The 17,489-nt window shown below is 37.2% G+C and overlaps 7 protein-coding genes across 9 annotated transcripts in view; 4 read left to right on the plus strand and 3 right to left on the minus strand.

Annotated features, from left to right (window-relative positions):
- Nucleotides 1–7,119, plus strand: part of Rpl39 (ribosomal protein L39) — a 100,862-nt gene extending 93,743 nt beyond the window's left edge. The window contains exons 2-4 of the mRNA XM_076897987.1: nucleotides 6,641–6,687; nucleotides 6,806–6,909; nucleotides 6,993–7,119. Of these exons, the coding sequence (XP_076754102.1) occupies nucleotides 6,685–6,687; nucleotides 6,806–6,909; nucleotides 6,993–7,041 (156 nt within the window). The 5' untranslated portion in view covers nucleotides 6,641–6,684 and the 3' untranslated portion in view covers nucleotides 7,042–7,119. The remainder of the gene's footprint in view (nucleotides 1–6,640; nucleotides 6,688–6,805; nucleotides 6,910–6,992) is intronic.
- Nucleotides 289–3,999, minus strand: Cass (apoptosis inhibitor cassowary). The gene is made up of 9 exons (XM_076897940.1): nucleotides 3,719–3,999; nucleotides 3,302–3,463; nucleotides 3,058–3,223; nucleotides 2,804–2,964; nucleotides 2,531–2,728; nucleotides 2,244–2,435; nucleotides 1,783–2,166; nucleotides 1,537–1,690; nucleotides 289–1,445 (listed from the first exon to the last, which is right to left on the minus strand). Exons 1-9 carry the CDS (start codon nucleotides 3,818–3,820, stop codon nucleotides 1,357–1,359), a joined length of 1,608 nt encoding a protein of 535 aa, XP_076754055.1. The 5' UTR covers nucleotides 3,821–3,999; the 3' UTR covers nucleotides 289–1,356.
- On the minus strand, nucleotides 4,264–5,903 carry Wal (electron transfer flavoprotein subunit alpha wal). Its single transcript, XM_076897962.1, has 4 exons — nucleotides 5,728–5,903; nucleotides 5,159–5,488; nucleotides 4,632–5,084; nucleotides 4,264–4,546 (listed from the first exon to the last, which is right to left on the minus strand). The coding sequence occupies exons 1-4, from the start codon at nucleotides 5,764–5,766 to the stop codon at nucleotides 4,370–4,372; spliced, it is 999 nt and encodes a 332-aa protein (XP_076754077.1). The 5' UTR covers nucleotides 5,767–5,903; the 3' UTR covers nucleotides 4,264–4,369.
- A 57-nt stretch (nucleotides 7,120–7,176) lies between the features above and the next one.
- Mrpl22 (mitochondrial ribosomal protein L22) lies at nucleotides 7,177–12,426 on the minus strand. 3 transcript variants are annotated; one of them, XM_076897978.1, is made up of 4 exons: nucleotides 12,307–12,426; nucleotides 7,803–8,000; nucleotides 7,494–7,707; nucleotides 7,177–7,426 (listed from the first exon to the last, which is right to left on the minus strand). In XM_076897978.1, the coding sequence occupies exons 2-4, from the start codon at nucleotides 7,995–7,997 to the stop codon at nucleotides 7,206–7,208; spliced, it is 630 nt and encodes a 209-aa protein (XP_076754093.1). In that variant the 5' UTR covers nucleotides 7,998–8,000; nucleotides 12,307–12,426; the 3' UTR covers nucleotides 7,177–7,205. The 3 variants fall into 3 exon arrangements, with proteins under 3 accessions (XP_076754093.1, XP_076754092.1, XP_076754094.1); XM_076897977.1 differs by lacking the exon at nucleotides 12,307–12,426 and adding an exon at nucleotides 8,149–8,255; XM_076897979.1 differs by lacking the exon at nucleotides 12,307–12,426 and adding an exon at nucleotides 8,177–8,192 and having other exon boundaries at nucleotides 7,803–8,020.
- Nucleotides 8,609–11,109, plus strand: LOC143425272 (dnaJ homolog subfamily B member 12). The gene is made up of 8 exons (XM_076897953.1): nucleotides 8,609–8,907; nucleotides 9,281–9,431; nucleotides 9,603–9,748; nucleotides 9,895–10,035; nucleotides 10,127–10,257; nucleotides 10,352–10,467; nucleotides 10,671–10,834; nucleotides 10,967–11,109. The coding sequence occupies exons 1-8, from the start codon at nucleotides 8,775–8,777 to the stop codon at nucleotides 11,077–11,079; spliced, it is 1,095 nt and encodes a 364-aa protein (XP_076754068.1). The 5' UTR covers nucleotides 8,609–8,774; the 3' UTR covers nucleotides 11,080–11,109.
- The window catches only part of LOC143425286 (mitochondrial import inner membrane translocase subunit Tim17-B), a 106,295-nt gene continuing 99,904 nt past the window's right edge, over nucleotides 11,099–17,489 (plus strand). Inside the window, exon 1 of the mRNA XM_076897982.1 lies at nucleotides 11,099–11,109. The gene's annotated coding sequence lies outside the window, so the exon portion shown is untranslated. The remainder of the gene's footprint in view (nucleotides 11,110–17,489) is intronic.
- LOC143425294 (heparan-alpha-glucosaminide N-acetyltransferase) lies at nucleotides 13,973–17,326 on the plus strand. The gene is made up of 11 exons (XM_076897991.1): nucleotides 13,973–14,241; nucleotides 14,512–14,645; nucleotides 14,736–14,851; nucleotides 15,127–15,292; nucleotides 15,375–15,579; nucleotides 15,680–15,847; nucleotides 15,988–16,109; nucleotides 16,183–16,343; nucleotides 16,499–16,673; nucleotides 16,745–16,857; nucleotides 17,145–17,326. The coding sequence occupies exons 1-11, from the start codon at nucleotides 14,104–14,106 to the stop codon at nucleotides 17,324–17,326; spliced, it is 1,680 nt and encodes a 559-aa protein (XP_076754106.1). The 5' UTR covers nucleotides 13,973–14,103.

Consider the following 17,489-nt stretch of genomic DNA (forward strand, 5'->3'; position numbering starts at 1 on the left):
AAATTGTAATCTCCTTATGAGCCTCCACCACGGACCTATAATCTGTAATTAAAAAAGTGATTATTTCTCCTCTGCTGCCCATTGTTTACCCAGTCACTATGCAGCATCTGTAAAACAAAATGTTTATGCATTAATATCTTCACTCCTGTAAAATCAAAGAAACTTTTTGACCAACAAAATTGTCCTTTCCCTTTTTACTTAAATAAGATTTCTTGTAATAGTTTGCTATGTTATATTCTTATATATACTTGAATCTTAGTGATTAAAATCTGTTAATAGAAACACATTAACTGCCCATTCGGTCAAAGGAAGAAAGTTGTGAAAATATTTAATAATAATACGAACATATAGATCTCATAAATAAAAGAAGAAACAAGTTATGACCAATTTATATTTTAAAGACTGAAAAACGAGAACTGCCTTTTAAAGTTTCTTTGATTTCATTATCCTGCTAGTGTCAGACGCTACAGCTGGGCTCCCACTGGTTAAGTCTGGTCTTCGCTTCCTGTTGACAAAAGAAATGAGTTATGATCAAGAAGAAGGACTAGGAAGAATCAGGAAACAAGGGAATACATTTTGATACTATTTTAACGTCCAGAAATTATTGTGGAAAAAAAATCGTCTGTCTTTTGTAAATACACCAGGGTCCATGTCATAGTACAAACCAGTCATTGTATAGTTTGAATTTTTTTTTAACACGAAACATTCCGCATTAAACAAGAAAGATTCTTTGACGTGGCATCTGATGTTTCTTCGGCCGCTTTTAATCATTCACATACTTGTGTCCCCACATCATTTTCTCTTCATTATTTTATTCACGTCGCATCGCCTGTTCAAGGTATCTGGCCAACAAGCACTTCAATATATTGCTGATGCTACTCTTCTCACTTCTTTCCACATACATGTTCACTTTTCTCCAAGTCCAACTTTCCTCTGAATTGTATCTTCCAAGTTGTTTTAACAATGTATAAAAAAAGGTTCTTATAACATCATGAGTATATTAATTCACACGAACGTTCTTTACTTTGAATGTCCAAATGTTCATGGAGACCAACGGTGGCCACTATGTTCAGTAAACATATCCGACGACTCTTGCGATTTTATATTCGAAACTTACATGTGTACTTGAAGTTTTCACGAGATAACACTTTGTTTACACTAAGATTTATAGAAGAAAAAAAGAGCATTGCTATATTTCTTTTGTCACTTCTCCTTTAAAAAGCACTTTCTCTGTAAATAATCACTTTTACATTCCACATTTGTATATGTACATTTTGCAGGCCTGGTATAAGTCTTTTAATATTATTGCAGCTTTTCACCATTTCGTATTTCTTTTAAATTCAAGCAATTAAAGGGTTAGTAAAAATTCTTTCTCCATGTTCCACGACCTCTTGGTCTATAACCACCTCGACCACCAGATCTATTTCCTCTAAATCTACCACGACCTGTAATAGAAGGTACATTTTTTAAAGGTATTCATAAGAATCTGATATTTATGTCATTTTTTTTATACATATTAAAAATGTTATAAATTACCGTAATTTGGTGATATGTTTGAACTATATTTTCCACTAGGAGGAGTATATAATTCTCTTTTGCTTTTATCTTCTTTACTTCGTTTATTCGAATTACTGTCATTTCCAAATGTAATTGGTGTATGTCTCTTCTGAGCTGACAAATGTTTTTCATTCTAAAATTGAATGCAACAGATATCATTAAAGTACTCTGTATGTCAATTTGCAGAAAAATTATGATCCACTAAATATATATATATGTGTGTACCTTCTTATCGTTGGTTGTTGTTTTCCATGAAAGATGTATAATACTTTTAAAACTAGGTGGTGAATGAAACAAATCCTTGATTAAAGTATTTATATTATTCGTTGTTTTCAATGCTACAACTTTTAACTGATTCTCTTCTGATTTTAATTCCTCTTCCGATTTCCCGCTGATTGCCTCTCGTAATTTTTTTATGTATCCTTGTATACCACGTGCAAAATACTGTAATCTTAATCTAAACTCTTTTAGCTGTTCCGCATCTTTCATTAAAAATTCAGGCGTTTGTTTGCACAATTTATGAAACGCGTACATAAGACACTCGACGTGACTAAATTGGAGTTTTGGTACCTCGGTTATTTCTGTAGCCGGAGGTAGTGGCATGTATGTCTAAAGATATAGAAATATGACTAATTATCCTGCACTGCACAAAGCACAGACGTTTAGCGTTGAAGAGTATTACTCACGATCAGAGTATTATAAAGTTGTTGTACTTTTTCTTCTGGTTTATCAATTGTTCCACAAAACACCGCTAATTCTGCGAGGAGCTTTAATAATTCCAATTGTACGTCTCTACCATCAGGTGAAGTAATTAATGAGAGATGTGGTAAAACTTGTACACAGATGTAAGAAACAAATCGTGATGAATCTATTTGAGACTGTAAAATTGGAAATAAAATATTATTTCTATTAATAGATATGGAGTGTAACAAAACGAAAATATAAGTAAAGATGTTATTCGGTATATACTTACACTAAAGAATGGAAGTGCGTGTTTAATACACTGTACAAGTCTATTCCATTGTTCAACATTAGTATGTTTGAATAATTCAGATAATTCAGCTTGTTCAACTGTAATATCTACTAACTCTTGTTGCCCACTAACTGTTGATCCTAATCTAGTCCATGCAAGAACTTCCATAATACTATGAAACTCATCAGCAGTAACATCCTACCAAGATGAAAGTTTACAGATATTATACAACCTATTAATAGAAACTATTTCTATCGTATATGAAATGCATACCTGCAATACTTTTTTGCATTCTGAAATTAACAAATCTTCCGGTTCTTTGGTAATTACATCATGACCAATTGCTTTCAATTTTGTCGCTAGAAACTTGATACAACGTTCACGTGTTCCATCATCACCGTTAATGATTTGGCTGAAAAATCCACTTATTGTACCTGTAAATAAATATTGAACTAAAATCTGTTTACCTTTTTAAAATTAATTTTTTAACACTAAGAATTAAATTAGTCAACGATAGGCTCCAATACCTCGTGGATCAGTTTTCATGAGAGACATAACACTATTATGAACTACAGCTAACTCAGATGGATCTTGAGCTTGAAGTAACTGTGCTAAAATGTCCGCAATTCTAGCGGTATGTTCCTTGTTATCTTTACATAATGCGGGTAAGTCTTTAATTGCTTGTTTTCTTATCTAAAATTAAGGTATTAGATTAGAATGAACAAATGATACATATATACGTTTGCGTATATATAAACAGTAAAAACGTACAGCCATATCTTCATCTTCACAGAGATCTAAGTGAGCATCTATAGCCCGATCAGCCAATTTCGGAAAATATTTGAAAAACCTTGCGATAAATTGCGACGCTAGCCGTTTTTCTTTAGGCGATCCTTTAACTGCTGTCAGAATCTCTAGGTATTCCTTCTCATGCTGCAATACGCAAACAAACAATTTTAGGTTCGATGATATTTACCCGCTTTCTCCGTCCAATTACTCATATACATATATCGAATCGTTTCGACACCGAATGCATCGTTTAAGAAACTCGGACGTTGCAAAATTCTGAGAAACATTGAAACGCAACGAACAAAAGGTGTATCTTGCAGTTGTGTACACCGTAAAATGATAAGAGTTGAAGAGTTAATTAAATGTGCTCATACGATATAACCAAGTTCGCAACGTTACCTCAGCCAGTTTATCTTTGGCATCAGCCAAAATGCCAAAATTTTTGTACAATTTTTCAATACTGTCCATACTCATGATAAGATTATTATCGAATTTCCACATCTAAGGACCCACAACACATAAATACGACTATGTAACTTAAAAATCGGTAATCCAGCCGGCCATGCACCACGCCAAGAAACGACTAAGATGGCAGCGATGCTCCGTTTATACACATGTGTGTGTATCCGCTAAACTAAATGGGTAGCCGTTTATCGCGGCGCTCAAGTCGAAAAGCTGAACGATAAACATTATCAAAATTATTGCCGTTACGCATTGTTCGCGGACGCTTCACCTTTTCGAGTGTCTAACAGAATTTCCGAGTATATAATAACGTACGTTGTATAACCGTACAAAAAATGTTATTACACCATATTTTATGCTATAAATATACAGATTGAAACCAAGCTATACAGGCTGGGAACATACACACTTGTTCGGTTCACTGTGAATGTCGTAAACTAGAATTATTAATCTATAACAAGAATAAACGATTGTAGAATAAATTTTAAAACATATAAAAATTTAATATCATCAATAAACGTGTTGTATACATATATTTTTATATATAAATGTTTATAGTAAAATTTGTATAAAATATTTTGTTAAAATCTATAACTTTTCAGTGAGTTCAGGCACAGCCTTAAATAAATCCGCAACTAGACCGTAGTCGGCAACTTGGAATATTGGAGCATCTGGATCCTTGTTTATAGCAACAATTGTTTTTGAATCTTTCATACCGGCAAGATGTTGAATTGCTCCAGAGATCCCAACAGCGATGTATAGATCCTAAAAAATGTAAATTGCAACATAGATACTGTCGTTGGTACAATGCCACTAATTAAATATATATTAGACCAGAAATTAAACTAACCGGGGCAACAATTTTCCCAGTCTGTCCCACTTGTAGATCATTAGGAACAAATCCAGCATCTACAGCGGCACGAGACGCGCCAACTGCTGCATTGAGTTTGTCTGCTAAAGTGTATAACAATTTGAAGTTCTCCCCAGACTTCATTCCTCTTCCACCAGACACAACAATTTTTGCAGATGTCAATTCTGGCCTGTCAGACTTAGACAGTTCCTGTTTGATGAACTCTATCAACTGTGATTTATAGTCGCCAGCTGGTGCAGGTTCGCACTTGGCACTACCTCCTTCCAAAGGTGCCGGTTCGAACGCAGTACCTCTTACAGAAACTATCTTAACACTGTCCTTGCACTTTAAGGTCTGAACTGCGTTTCCTGCATAAATTGTACGAATAAAAGTATCTGCTGCTTTAATGCCTATAATATCACTTACTGGAGACACGTCTAACTTAGCTGCAACCTAGAAAGAAAGAAGTTGTGCTAGAATCATTGTCATTGGCAAGGACAAACCTCTGTTTCTAATTAGACGCTTACTCTGGGTAATAGTGCTTTACCAAAGGCAGTAGCACCGGTTAAAATATGAGTAAATTTATGTTCATTTTGAGTTGCAAGAATAAGAGGAGTCAAAGCTTCTGGGAGGAATCCTTTGAAAGCTTCATTGTCCGCTAGTAGGACTTTAGATACACCATTGGCTTTGCTGACACTTTGAGCAACTGCATCGCATTTAGTGCCTGCGACTAAGACTGTAATATCACCACCAATTTTTTTTGCTGCACTCAATATGTTACACGTGATAGGTGATAGAGACTCATTATTATGTTCTGCGATGACTAGAGTAGATTCATAGCGCGCCAATGAACCGAACTAAAATAAAATAAATGAGTTGATTAAATTGTTTATTAAATTTTACATAATTTTTAAAGGCATGTAATCAATTTTCTTTTCCTGAAAAGAATAACAGAATTTTTTCTACTAAAGCAATGATTTTCTAAAACATACGTAACAAGACCTATATCCAAATTTATTTTATCGATAAGAGGAGAGATTTATATGGTTAATGACTAAATAAACGACAGTCGAAACAAATGAATCCTTTTACTTACTTTATTGCCAATTCGAAACGTTCTACAAGCGGCGAACATCTTTCACAATTATAGATTTTAAACAATGCTTTTTAACTGATAATTAAATAAGAAAATATATTAAATTCGTATCTGTAAAGTCCAAAGTTCTGTTACGGAAGAAGAACATCGGATATTTTATATTTTACTAATCTTATATGTTGCGTAATGTAAAAAAATTAATAGAAATTGCTGTAGAACGAATATTATACATGTATATACCCAACAACACAGCAGATCACATAACACTTTAAAAACCACAAGCGTATCACCAGGATTACAGAGATAAGAGAGAGAAAGATATATGAAAGCTATAAGAAAGAGTGAGACAGATGATACCTACTGTACTCGAGAACCTCTGGCGCCATCTCTGTGAAAAGTGCTCAAACTGGTCGCACAGCGTTATCGACAGCGAAGTAAACTACTTAAAACTACTAGCGCCATCTCTGCGGATAGTACTGAAACTAATTACCGACCAGGTTTCAGCGCTCTTCCAACAGATGGCGCTAGTGCTTCAGTAGTTTACTTCGCTGTCGATAACGCTGTGCGAGCAGTTTGAGCACTTTTCACAGAGATGGCGCCAGGGGTTCTCGAGTACAGTAGGTATCATCTGTCTCACTCTTTCTTATAGCTTTCTTATATATCTTTCTCTCTCTTACCTCCAAAGTGGGAAATATAAAATGAATTACAATAAAACTATTGAAATCTAACAGTATATACGTGTATGCGCAAGTTGAATTAAGTTATTTGTACGTAAAAATGTACAAAAATGATTAGAATTTGATTTGACATCGTATGATTTTATATGTAGGCTTTGTATCTAGTGTTTTCATTTTTTCATTACTGGTAACACGATATAGTAACATTTTTATGTAGGAACCCTGCTTGTAACAGGCGGTGAACTTACTTGTTCACTTCGTCCATAGCGATTTGGACAAAATGGTAAGGTTTAGGTTAAGCTACGAAATCTAACGATTTAATTGACATCTTATTAGTTACATCCATATAAATATTAACAAGTTGTACCCGGAATAAACGTAAATTCTGTGCTCTATTTCAGTCGGCTCACAAAACATTTATCATCAAGCGAAAGCTTGCTAAAAAGTTAAAGCAAAACAGACCAATTCCGCAATGGGTTAGAATGCGTACTGGCAATACTATCAGGTAAAGATCAACAATAAATTGAATATTTCTCAATTGCTTCTAAACGTATAGATCGTTCTAAGAAGGCATACGAATGATTTCAGATACAATGCGAAACGACGTCACTGGAGAAGAACGAAGTTGAAGCTGTAAATTAATTGCTACATACATGCTTCACTCTTCTTACTATGTATTAATTATTCATTCTTAAATAAATTCCAATTTTAATATGTGAACTCGTTTTTAAAAAATATTAGAACCAATTTATAACCTGCGTTAAGCAGAATAATTTATTATACATTTATATACATGACATATTACAACGAATGATATACTTTGCGACTATGCATTTGTTCCATCCATTCTTTCAACATTTCTTCACCGCTCTTCGGAGCTGATTGATAATATTGTTTTGGTGGTTTTCCTTCTTCTAAACGAACAAAGTAATGGCAGTATTTATAACGTACCTTTCCACTCCTAGCTCTAGCGTGCCGTCTGAATCCTTTTACCACAGTTCCCTTTGTTGCAAAAGATTCAGCTGAGGAATGTAACAAAGATATTAGGAGCACTATTAAAACACTTATGTATATATTTTGAATACTTACCAACCCACAAGTTGCTCTTAAATTCAATATTGTGTTCTTCTACAGCCATACGTTGTGCCTCTAATATAGTTTCTTTTGCTATGGCTGCACCTTTCTTTTGTAAAAAGCTCAATTGTTTTACAGCTTCGTCTACAGTCATACCTCTCACAAAACAAGCGATATACCACATTTTCAATGGACTGTATTTTACATTTTGTTTTACGTGACAGACATACTGTACATATAGAAATATTAAGAATTGAAAAGAGAGCAATTAATAATGTTATAACTGAAGAAATATGATCTTTTTATTATATAAAATAAACTTACACCTGGTCTCTTCTCTTCGCCTGGTTTTTGCGGGGGAAATATAGTATCATTATACTTGAGAAAGTCTGTCTTTTCTTTTTTTTCTTCGATATATCCAAAATAAGATCTTTGTATGCAGGGTAAAAAGTTCGAGTTATTCGGATTTAATATTTTGTTTGAAGTAAATCGCTGTACGCATTGCCTTATGCATTGCATTTTCTGCGAAGATGTAAAAAAATCTACACTCAATACTTACTTACTATAACAAAAATCAAGTAGCATAAGAATGTGGAATACATCAAAACATAACCTTACAGTTGCGAAAAATGCGTCAGATGTTAAGAAGTTAAAGTACTATTGTATTTACGTGTACTTAATACAATTTATATAAATACTCAGATATATTTTGCGCCCGAACCAACGTGTAATTAGTACTTTACTGCATAACTTTGATTTGTATAATAAACACAGATACAGGTTTAATGGTTCATCGATTCTACGGAAGATAGATGCTACGTTGACAGTAGTATTTCAACTTTACGCAGAACATAGCGCCGAAGGTATAGTTACTTTTATTTATAATACGAACAACGTTACAGTTTATTGGATTTTTTTAAACAAATTACAATGAGACGTACATCCCTATCGTTTTCATTTTTTTAACAAAATCTCTCGATACCATTGTTGACAAAATTCCATTTCTTAATTGTGCATTCCATAGTTGGGCGGTGCGGATATTCCGATTGGTCAATCGAAGAGTTAAATTACTCGAGGTCCTGCGAGCGATGGAAATAATAAAAAGTACTTCATAGGCACCGCGTACGATATACGTGTCATTAGTTATCACGTAGTAGAATGGTCTACTTCGTAACGTGTTCGTGACGCAACTTGAATAGATTGCTATGGCGGAGAATTAATTATTGAATTTATTTACGATTGTGCTCCGTCACCTTGTCAAGATAAACCTTTAATTTAGTTTTTTAAAAAACCACCATGGAAAGCAACAAGGAGGAGGCAGAGTTTTGTATAAAAATCGCCGAACTTTATATACAAAAGAAAGAATTCGAAAGGGCCGAACAATTTTTACGTAAAGCCCAAAGAATGTATCCAACCAAAAAGGCAGAGGGTAAGCTGACAAAAGTTCACTTCCAATCCATATAGAATAATTTCATCATTTCTGGCTGGTCGTTTATTTGGTTTTCAATTTGTTGTCATCGTCAATTTCCAAGAATAATGCCGCAATTACAAAACGATGCTATTCATTTTCCTGGAAATGATATTTTAGTATTTCTCTCAGTGAATTTTTCTTTAAGTAGTATACGTGTATACATACAACACTTTTCTCCTATTTGCACTTGATTTTACCACTTTATTGTGTATATTTTAACTTTGATCGAAACTAAACAGTAGTTCGAATATGCAATTAATCACTGAAATAAAGATAATCGAAACTATGTGCGAAGTGAAGAGCATTTTTGTAACTCACTATATATTGACAGATATATTAGCAAAAGTGGCAGCGATGTCTAAACAAAATCAAAAGTCTGAATCTGAACCTACAGTTAGGAAACGTCAAACTGCGGCTAAAGAAGCAACTCATACCGAAACTTCTAACGATTATACAAAAGAACAGCTCGTATATGTTGAAAGGTATTTGCGTCGAATATAAAATTTAGACAAATGATTAAAGTAAATCTATTGAAATAGAAGAATACTATGCGTACCTTCTGCTTCCATAATTATTGCAATACTAATAATAGTAATATAAAATATTTTCTGCTACTATATATAGTATTGCGAGCCCAATTTGTTTGATTACAGGATTAAAAAGTGTAAAGATTATTATGAAATTTTGGGGGTAAGCAAAGAGGCAACCGACAGTGATATTAAGAAGGCGTACAAAAAGCTAGCGCTTCAATTACATCCGGATAAAAATAAAGCACCCGGTGCTGCTGAAGCTTTTAAAGGTGAATAGTGATTACGATATGAGCATAAGAAATTTATTATAACTAGCCTATATAGGCTCCATTTCTTCAGATTTGTAAAAATATAAATTGTATCATTTGCTATTCACAATGGATCATATAATACACATAATTTATATTGCGTATAGCTATTGGTAATGCTGTTGCCATTCTCACTGATGTGGAAAAGAGAAAGCAGTATGATTTGTATGGGCCTGAGGAGGAAAGATTGCAAAGTTCACAAACCCATCAGAATCATTCGCATTACAATTATACAAGAGGATTTGAAAGTACTATTAAAATATTTATGCTATTAAGGACTTTACAAATAGAATTTATTGATACGAATAGAATATATATGGATTAAATAAATTTTTACAGCCGATATAACAGCAGAAGAATTGTTTAGTATGTTCTTTGGAGGTGGATTTCCACAACAAGAATTTTATATGAGACGTTCTGGAAGGTGGGCAAGGCAACCAGATGTGCAATCTCAGCACACTCATGCGCAAGTATGAAGTTGCAAACATGTTTATTTACAACAAAATCGTTCGTATTTTTCATTAATTAAATCGCATATATCTTAATAAATATTATAATTTTTAGCAAGCAAATGGATATACGACATTCCTTCAAATGTTGCCCGTGCTGTTACTAATATTATTAACTATGATGAGCAGTTTCTTTATATCAGATCCTGTATATAGCTTGCATTCTAACGCGTAAGTGTATTTATAATTTATGACAAACCATGACGAATAAATTAGTTTTTAATTAATAATTTGATGGGATGTTTCAATTCTACCGTTTACGCATTACTTTCTCGGCTTTTTACTTTCGGTATATTCTAAATTTATGAAACCAACAAAATTGCAATTGTATGCTCTGGAAACGATTATATGCACATTTATAAATTTGTGCGCAGAAAATATTCTGTACTGAGAACGACTCAAGGATTAAAGGTGCCATACTATGTCAAAGAAAACTTTCATACTGAATATCAAGGCAGCTTGCGTAGGCTAGAAATTTCTGTCGAAGAAGAGTACATGAATAATTTGAGACATGCCTGTTTTAGGGAGAAAAGTTATAGTAAGTATTCCCACCTGATTGCAGTGCAGACTAGTCATTTGCCCTTAACAAACAGTAGAAGAAACCATAACTTAATAATATGGAGTATATAATCTTTTGTACTTTCGATACTATTCTCTCTTTAATCTTTAGGGGAAACAGTGATGTGGAAAGCGAGAAACTTTGGAGATCAAGAATTATTTTCCAAAGCTAAAGGTATTCAAACACCTTCATGTAATAAGTTACAAGAACTACAAGGAGTATAGCGCCGCTATTTAATTGAATAGAATTTTGTTGTAGATAGATATATATTGTATTTACACGTGTGTAGTTACTGTTGGATAAAAATGAAGAATATCAAACATATATGTGCGAGTATATTATATACTTTCGCATCAAAATTTGAAAACGATATTCTTCCTGGTCCATCGTGAATTTTTACATAGGCCATTTTTAAGCTGTTTGTTCCATATATAAATTGTAAGTTAATACAGGATTGGTTGCAGAATAGCGTGTACCAAGAATTCCAATGTAAAATATGAATTTATCATATTTCAATTGAACTAATACGTTGCAAATCGATTAGATTGAATAATACAAATATATATTATATCGTACGAGATGTCTATTTGAACGTTTCTAACTTTTTAGCGTATCGTATTTAAAAAAAAAAACGTATTGCTTGCCTATAGTGTACACCATACAAAAATCAAGTGTCAGTTTTATTCTATGCGCCCTTAGTTGAATATAATTCCCCCAATGAATACGTGTTCCGCGAATGACATTGACAAAATGAATGAACTAAAATATAAAGTATTATATAGCACATATCAAATTTGTTTCACAATTTCGTCAGCTTTTATGCGTTTAATTGCACTTTCTCATCTGAATTATTACATGTATGTTACATATGTCAAAGTATTTAACTAGCTTCGAAATAAAGAAACTTTGAAAATACGGTAACCGCCATAACTTATATTTCTTTCTACTTATGAAATTTAATTTTATAAAGTTTCACCTGTTACAAGACAGATACATTACAGTAAATTTTTAGAATCTAACGGTATCACATTTAAATACCCTCTCGTATCGGTTTCTACGCATTCAAGGTCGTCTTTTAAGACCTTACGATCATCAATGCGATACGCGTTACGATTGTTACATAAAATTCTACTTCTTCCTAACTGTATTAATAAATTTATCAAATTACGATGATCTCAACTAACTTATCAAGATAATTACACGAACAAAAATATCGCATGGAAAGGCCTAAACCTTAAACTGTACAAAAACGAAGACGAGTCAGAGCGGAATGAAACGTACAAAAACAAATTACATTTTACATAACTTCTGGTCCCGCAGAGTTTTCCGCTGTACTCACATTTAAGAACGTTTCTATCGCGTTCCAATTATGAAACAGCCGAAGGAATTTCGCGTGAAACCCTCGAAAAGGAATCCCGTTAAACTGAACATCTGTTACGGACAAGAATTACCGATCTCCTCGGCCATAGCTAAGCGGCGGACGATGATGAGGCGCGTAACGCTTTCAAGGCCCCCCTCGTTGGATGAAAAGTCGGTTTCAAGGCGTCCGATACCGTATGCGCGGGACACACGGCGATGGCACAGGCGAAATTCCTCCTGAATGTCAGGTGAAATGTCAGTCGATGCACCCACGTGATTCGCGGTGACTCGCCGCGTTCCATGGCGCGCTAACGCGCGCGCATGCGCACGACCGCGATATTATAAAAAAAGCTGCCGCGCCACTCCCGCGTCGACTCGCGCGGGACCAAACCGCGGCCGCGCAATATTCGAGAGCGGCGGGACGTTCGTCGAGCAAACGCTGATACGTTTAAACCGTTGTCAACGATCGTCGACGAGACGTCAGCGTGTGATCCACGTTAGAAATCACCGAGAACACTCGCACTTCGCGTTTTAGGTATTATACTTTAAGTGAAGAAACCGGCGACTGTTCGATGCTTTTTGTGCCGTGACGAACGTTCGACTTTTTCTTACTTTTTTTACCGGCTGTTGTGTACCTGCTTGCGTTTTTTTGTAGAAAAAGTACCAGGTTTTGTAGTTCGTCGCTTTCTTTCGATTCGGTGCAAGTTTTCGTGAGATTGGGTTATCTTTCAAGGTTTGTCTTTCGTTTGTACTATCGCGCATCCACTTGTGTTGCAGCAGCAGAATGTACAAGGCTTTATCATTTTTCTTTCTTACGTTCGGATTGGTATTATCTTATTGTGCCATCTTGAAAGTTTCCACGGTTTTCATTCGTTTATCTCGATTGAAAAGAATTCCATAAAAATTCAAACGACTGAGTTTAGAAATTGAATATTGATTTCTCTTAGAAAGTTGTCCAGAGGATATATTAGCTGGAAATTAGTCGGCGATTGAACGGAGGGTCGACGTAAGAGATTTCCGTACCGATGTGGTGCAACTTTTACGAGTTGTCGTTTGCCATGTGCGGTTTAATGTTGCCATGCAGTTTGCACGAGACATTTCCTAACGACCAACGCTGGTCACCGCACATTCAATTTCTCGCATACTTGGCTATGGTACTGGTACAGGTTTGAAAAAAAACCGTAATACATTCTACGACCAGCAGAGCATTAAACTGTATGATAACAGAGAAATCGTGAAACTTTCAGGACGACTGAACAGTTTGAAAGTCGTGCTTCACCTAGATGGAGGATATTATTGTGGTGTTTTTCCCGGTGACCTTGGACGACCTTCACACGAGAAGGTGCCGGTCGCCTCGTAACTTGGAATGCAGTATTAGGTGAAAGACAGAGGTGGTTAGAAAGGTGGTTGCGGAGTTGTCAGATCGTCTTCGTCCTCTTTAAACAAACTTAACGCTCGTTCTAATTATCCGTCTTAGCTAATAATCTCGCGACTTTCTCGTCCATGTACACGCAAAAGTACAAGAATGTTGCATACATCAAATACACGGGACGCAAACGCTTTATGTAACATTTGAGAAAGTTGAAAGGAGGATCGGATAAAATCAAACACCGATCGGAACCGAGACTTTTCGCGCGTGCACGTACGAAGTCGCGGCGGAAAAAGCAGAGAAACGCGGCTCGGAAGTTCGACGTTTGACGTTCTACTTTCCCGGGCCGTTGCGCACGGGAGCAGCTTGCAAACGTTTCTCTCAAATTAAGGATGCGTGTTAAATCTCTCCGAGAGTGACTCTTGTCACGATTCGACGCGCGTCCCTCGAAGCGTGCGCCACGATCTTTTTTCCTTTTTTTTCCCTGTCTACAATCCGCGTTTGATCTGTCCGCACACAGATGCAAGAGATGGAGCCGACGGACGAGTGGTTCTGCGACCAGGAGACCCTCAGGTACGACGAGGCCTGCGTAAACCTGCACACGGACGATCAGGACTCGAACGCCTGGCTCTACCTGCTGTCCACCGACTGCGCGCTGGTGAGTCACGGCGAGGACATGGCTCTCTTTTTACGCGTTTCGTGCTTTGCGTACACATACTTTCGTCCGTTTTCTGCCTGGTACCGTTCTCCCGCGAACCCCTCGAGAATTTCGATCGTCGCTCGTGATTTATTGAGTCTGTCACGCTGACCTGCTTGCTTAGACCTTCGCTCGTCGAGTCTTGCGCATGAAAAGTGCCACTGGACATCCGTGAAACGATCTGTGAATTCATTTCTGCCACGAATAACCAGTTAATTCGTTTCGTTGCAGTGTCCGTACACGAGGATCAAGCAGATCGTAGCTGACTCGAATTCCAGCGTGACGATCGACACTGTCAGACCAACAAGCATCAGAATAGTCGATGCTGAGGATCCCAGCGAGTTCATATCGGCGAAGAATACCAGGTGCGCGCCTGGTCGGATCGAGGAAAAACTGCACGATTCACGTGGTACCTGCGACGTTTTTTCGATTTACAGTTGTTTTTTATGTTCCAGCAACGTGATCTGCGAGCTGACGCCAAATCTGGGACAGTTCGGCGTGTACGAACTTTCCGTGCAGAATCGAAGTTGCAGCGTAAGGGTTCTGAACGGGCCAACTTATCCGTACACAGGCAAGATTCTATCGCTTTGAGCAGAATTATCAAGCAACAACAATATCAATGTTCAATGATCTAGATTCAATTTAGATTTGCCAAATTTTTATTCGATAATTACGAACATGTTTACCGTACGATAGATAACGACTATCTCGGTCTAATGGCAATCTTTAATTTAATTTATTATGATCAAAGATCCAATCTCGATCTTGATTAGAACGAAGATATTTGAAATCAATTCTGGTTATTATCTACAAATTTTAATAGTATCACGCGCGTGATTTTTCCAGAGCTATTCGTTATTTTCGGAGTGTTGATCCTCGTTCTATTGGGTCTGTCTGGGCTGAAGTCGCTATGGCGCGTGTACAAGAGGAAGTGCATGAAGCGTCAGCCGGACGACGCCGTGGCGAAGCAACCCTCCAAGCGTCGAGTGAAGGCGATCGACACTGTTCGGGGGTAAACCTTATTTATGCTTATTTATAATAGCACTGGGATATGCTGAGATATATTTAGGTACAATTTAATTGGATTGTCGCAGGGCGAGCACGTTGCTGATGATATTCGTGAACGACGGATCGGGTGGTTATAAAAACCTCGGCCACGCGACTTGGAACGGATTGCTTCCTGGGGATCTACTGTTCCCATGCTTCATATGGATCATGGGGGTTTGCATTCCCATCGCTATGTCTAGTCAGATCAAACGCATGACGCCAAAACGCGTTATACTCTATGGAATTGTCAAGGTATTTGAGTGGAACGTACGATGGCCTATACCGTTTCTAAAATTCCTAAAACACCTCGAAAGTAACATTAAATGTTCGTACATTCTCGTATCACCGACAGAGGAGCGTTCTTCTCTTTCTAATCGGATTATCTCTGAACACGGTGAGCACCGGTCCTCAGTTAGAAACGATCCGCATATTCGGCGTTCTCCAACGATTCGGTGTAACTTACTTCGTCGTCGCTCTGACATACTTCTGCCTGATGTCCAGAAGGCTCAGCAAGTCGCAGGTAAGCGATTTCGTACAATTTGTAACTGAGACGAAATCGAGATGAAATTTCACATGATCGAGGTAGCTACTTTGATTTGAATATCCTTGTACGTTGTGAAAGAAACTGGTTTTTTAGTAACTCGTTGTTTTCGCCAACAGTCCCCGATGTTACGAGAGGTACAAGATTTCCTTCTACTTCTCCCACAGTGGTGCGTGATGCTCCTAATCGTGGTCATTCACTGCGTCGTCACATTTTGCCTGAACGTTCCTGGATGTCCCACGTATGTACGTATAATTCGATGAATGACATTCGTCTCGCAACAAAATCGTCAAAGAGCTCGTTTTTCGCGGTAGCGGGTACCTGGGACCCGGAGGTCTGCACGACGACGCGCAATACTTTGATTGCGTGGGCGGTGCGGCGGGTTACATCGACAGAATGATACTCAAGGAAGCTCATTTGCATCACTCAGCCACGGTTTATGAGTCTGGACCGTACGATCCTGAAGGAATTTTGGGTGCGTATCACTTGAAAAATCTTTTTAAACTGATTGTTAAAACACAAAGAATACGAGGAGGTAATATTACATAATCTTCTCGTACACACTCGACCCCTTCTGTATTGCCTTTCGATAGACAGTAATTAGCAATAAAAAATGCTTTATCGTTCAAGGTACCCTCACGTCGACGTTCCACGTTTTCCTTGGCCTACATGCCGGTATAATCATGATGTCTTACAAGGACTGGAAGGAGCGGGTAATCAGGTGGCTGGCATGGGCGGCGTTTTTCGGCTGCCTAGGGTGCACCCTCCACTTCACCAACGTGATCCCCGTCAACAAGAAGCTGTGGTGCGTCTCCCAAAAAACGGGGTCGATCTCTCGCGTTGCATCGCGCGTAAACATCGTTTTATCGATTACAGGTCATTGTCGTTCGTGTTCGTGACGACATCTTTCTCCCTGGCCTTTCTCTCCGCTTGCTACTTGCTCGTGGATGTCGTCAAGGTGTGGAACGGTGGACCATTCCGAATCCCCGGTACGCTCCAGTTTCACGCCATTATGCAACGTAATTAGCGAACAGCTCGCACGCCAACGTCGTTCAAAGACCTGTTTCCGCTTTTAACGTATTCCTTCCTTTTAAATAATTAATAACGCATAGCAATAGAGGTGTTACGGATATAATTCATCTGGATTGCTAATTGCAATTAATTACGTTACGTGTTAAAGTTGGAAAACTGTTGAACAACGTGGTGTACTATAAAATCTGTTCGCGTTCCCTCTTCAAGAGTTGAAGAATGATTTTATTGGTACGATTATTTACAGGTATGAACGGTTTGTTATTGTACGTTGGGCACATGTTGTGCTACCAAAATTTCCCATTCCACTGGAGCATCGGGAACATGGACAATCGAGCTTTGCGTTTGTGCGAGGCTATTTGGACTGCTGGCCTGTGGGCGGTCATTGCATACATTATGCACAAGAAACGCACCTACATCACTTTGTGATGTTCTACTTTCTTTTTTTTATATATAAAAGTAACTAAACATATTTTCTAAATAATCAAGAAGTGGGGAGTTCGAGTCGTCATTTCATTGTTCCTGAAATTTTCTAAAAAATATCGACTGCCAAAACTGTTCTCGCAGACGAACTTTTAGCTCTGCATCCGCT

This window comes from Xylocopa sonorina, chromosome 7, assembly GCF_050948175.1.
Source record: "Xylocopa sonorina isolate GNS202 chromosome 7, iyXylSono1_principal, whole genome shotgun sequence".
Classification (NCBI taxonomy): Eukaryota; Metazoa; Arthropoda; class Insecta; order Hymenoptera; family Apidae; genus Xylocopa; species Xylocopa sonorina.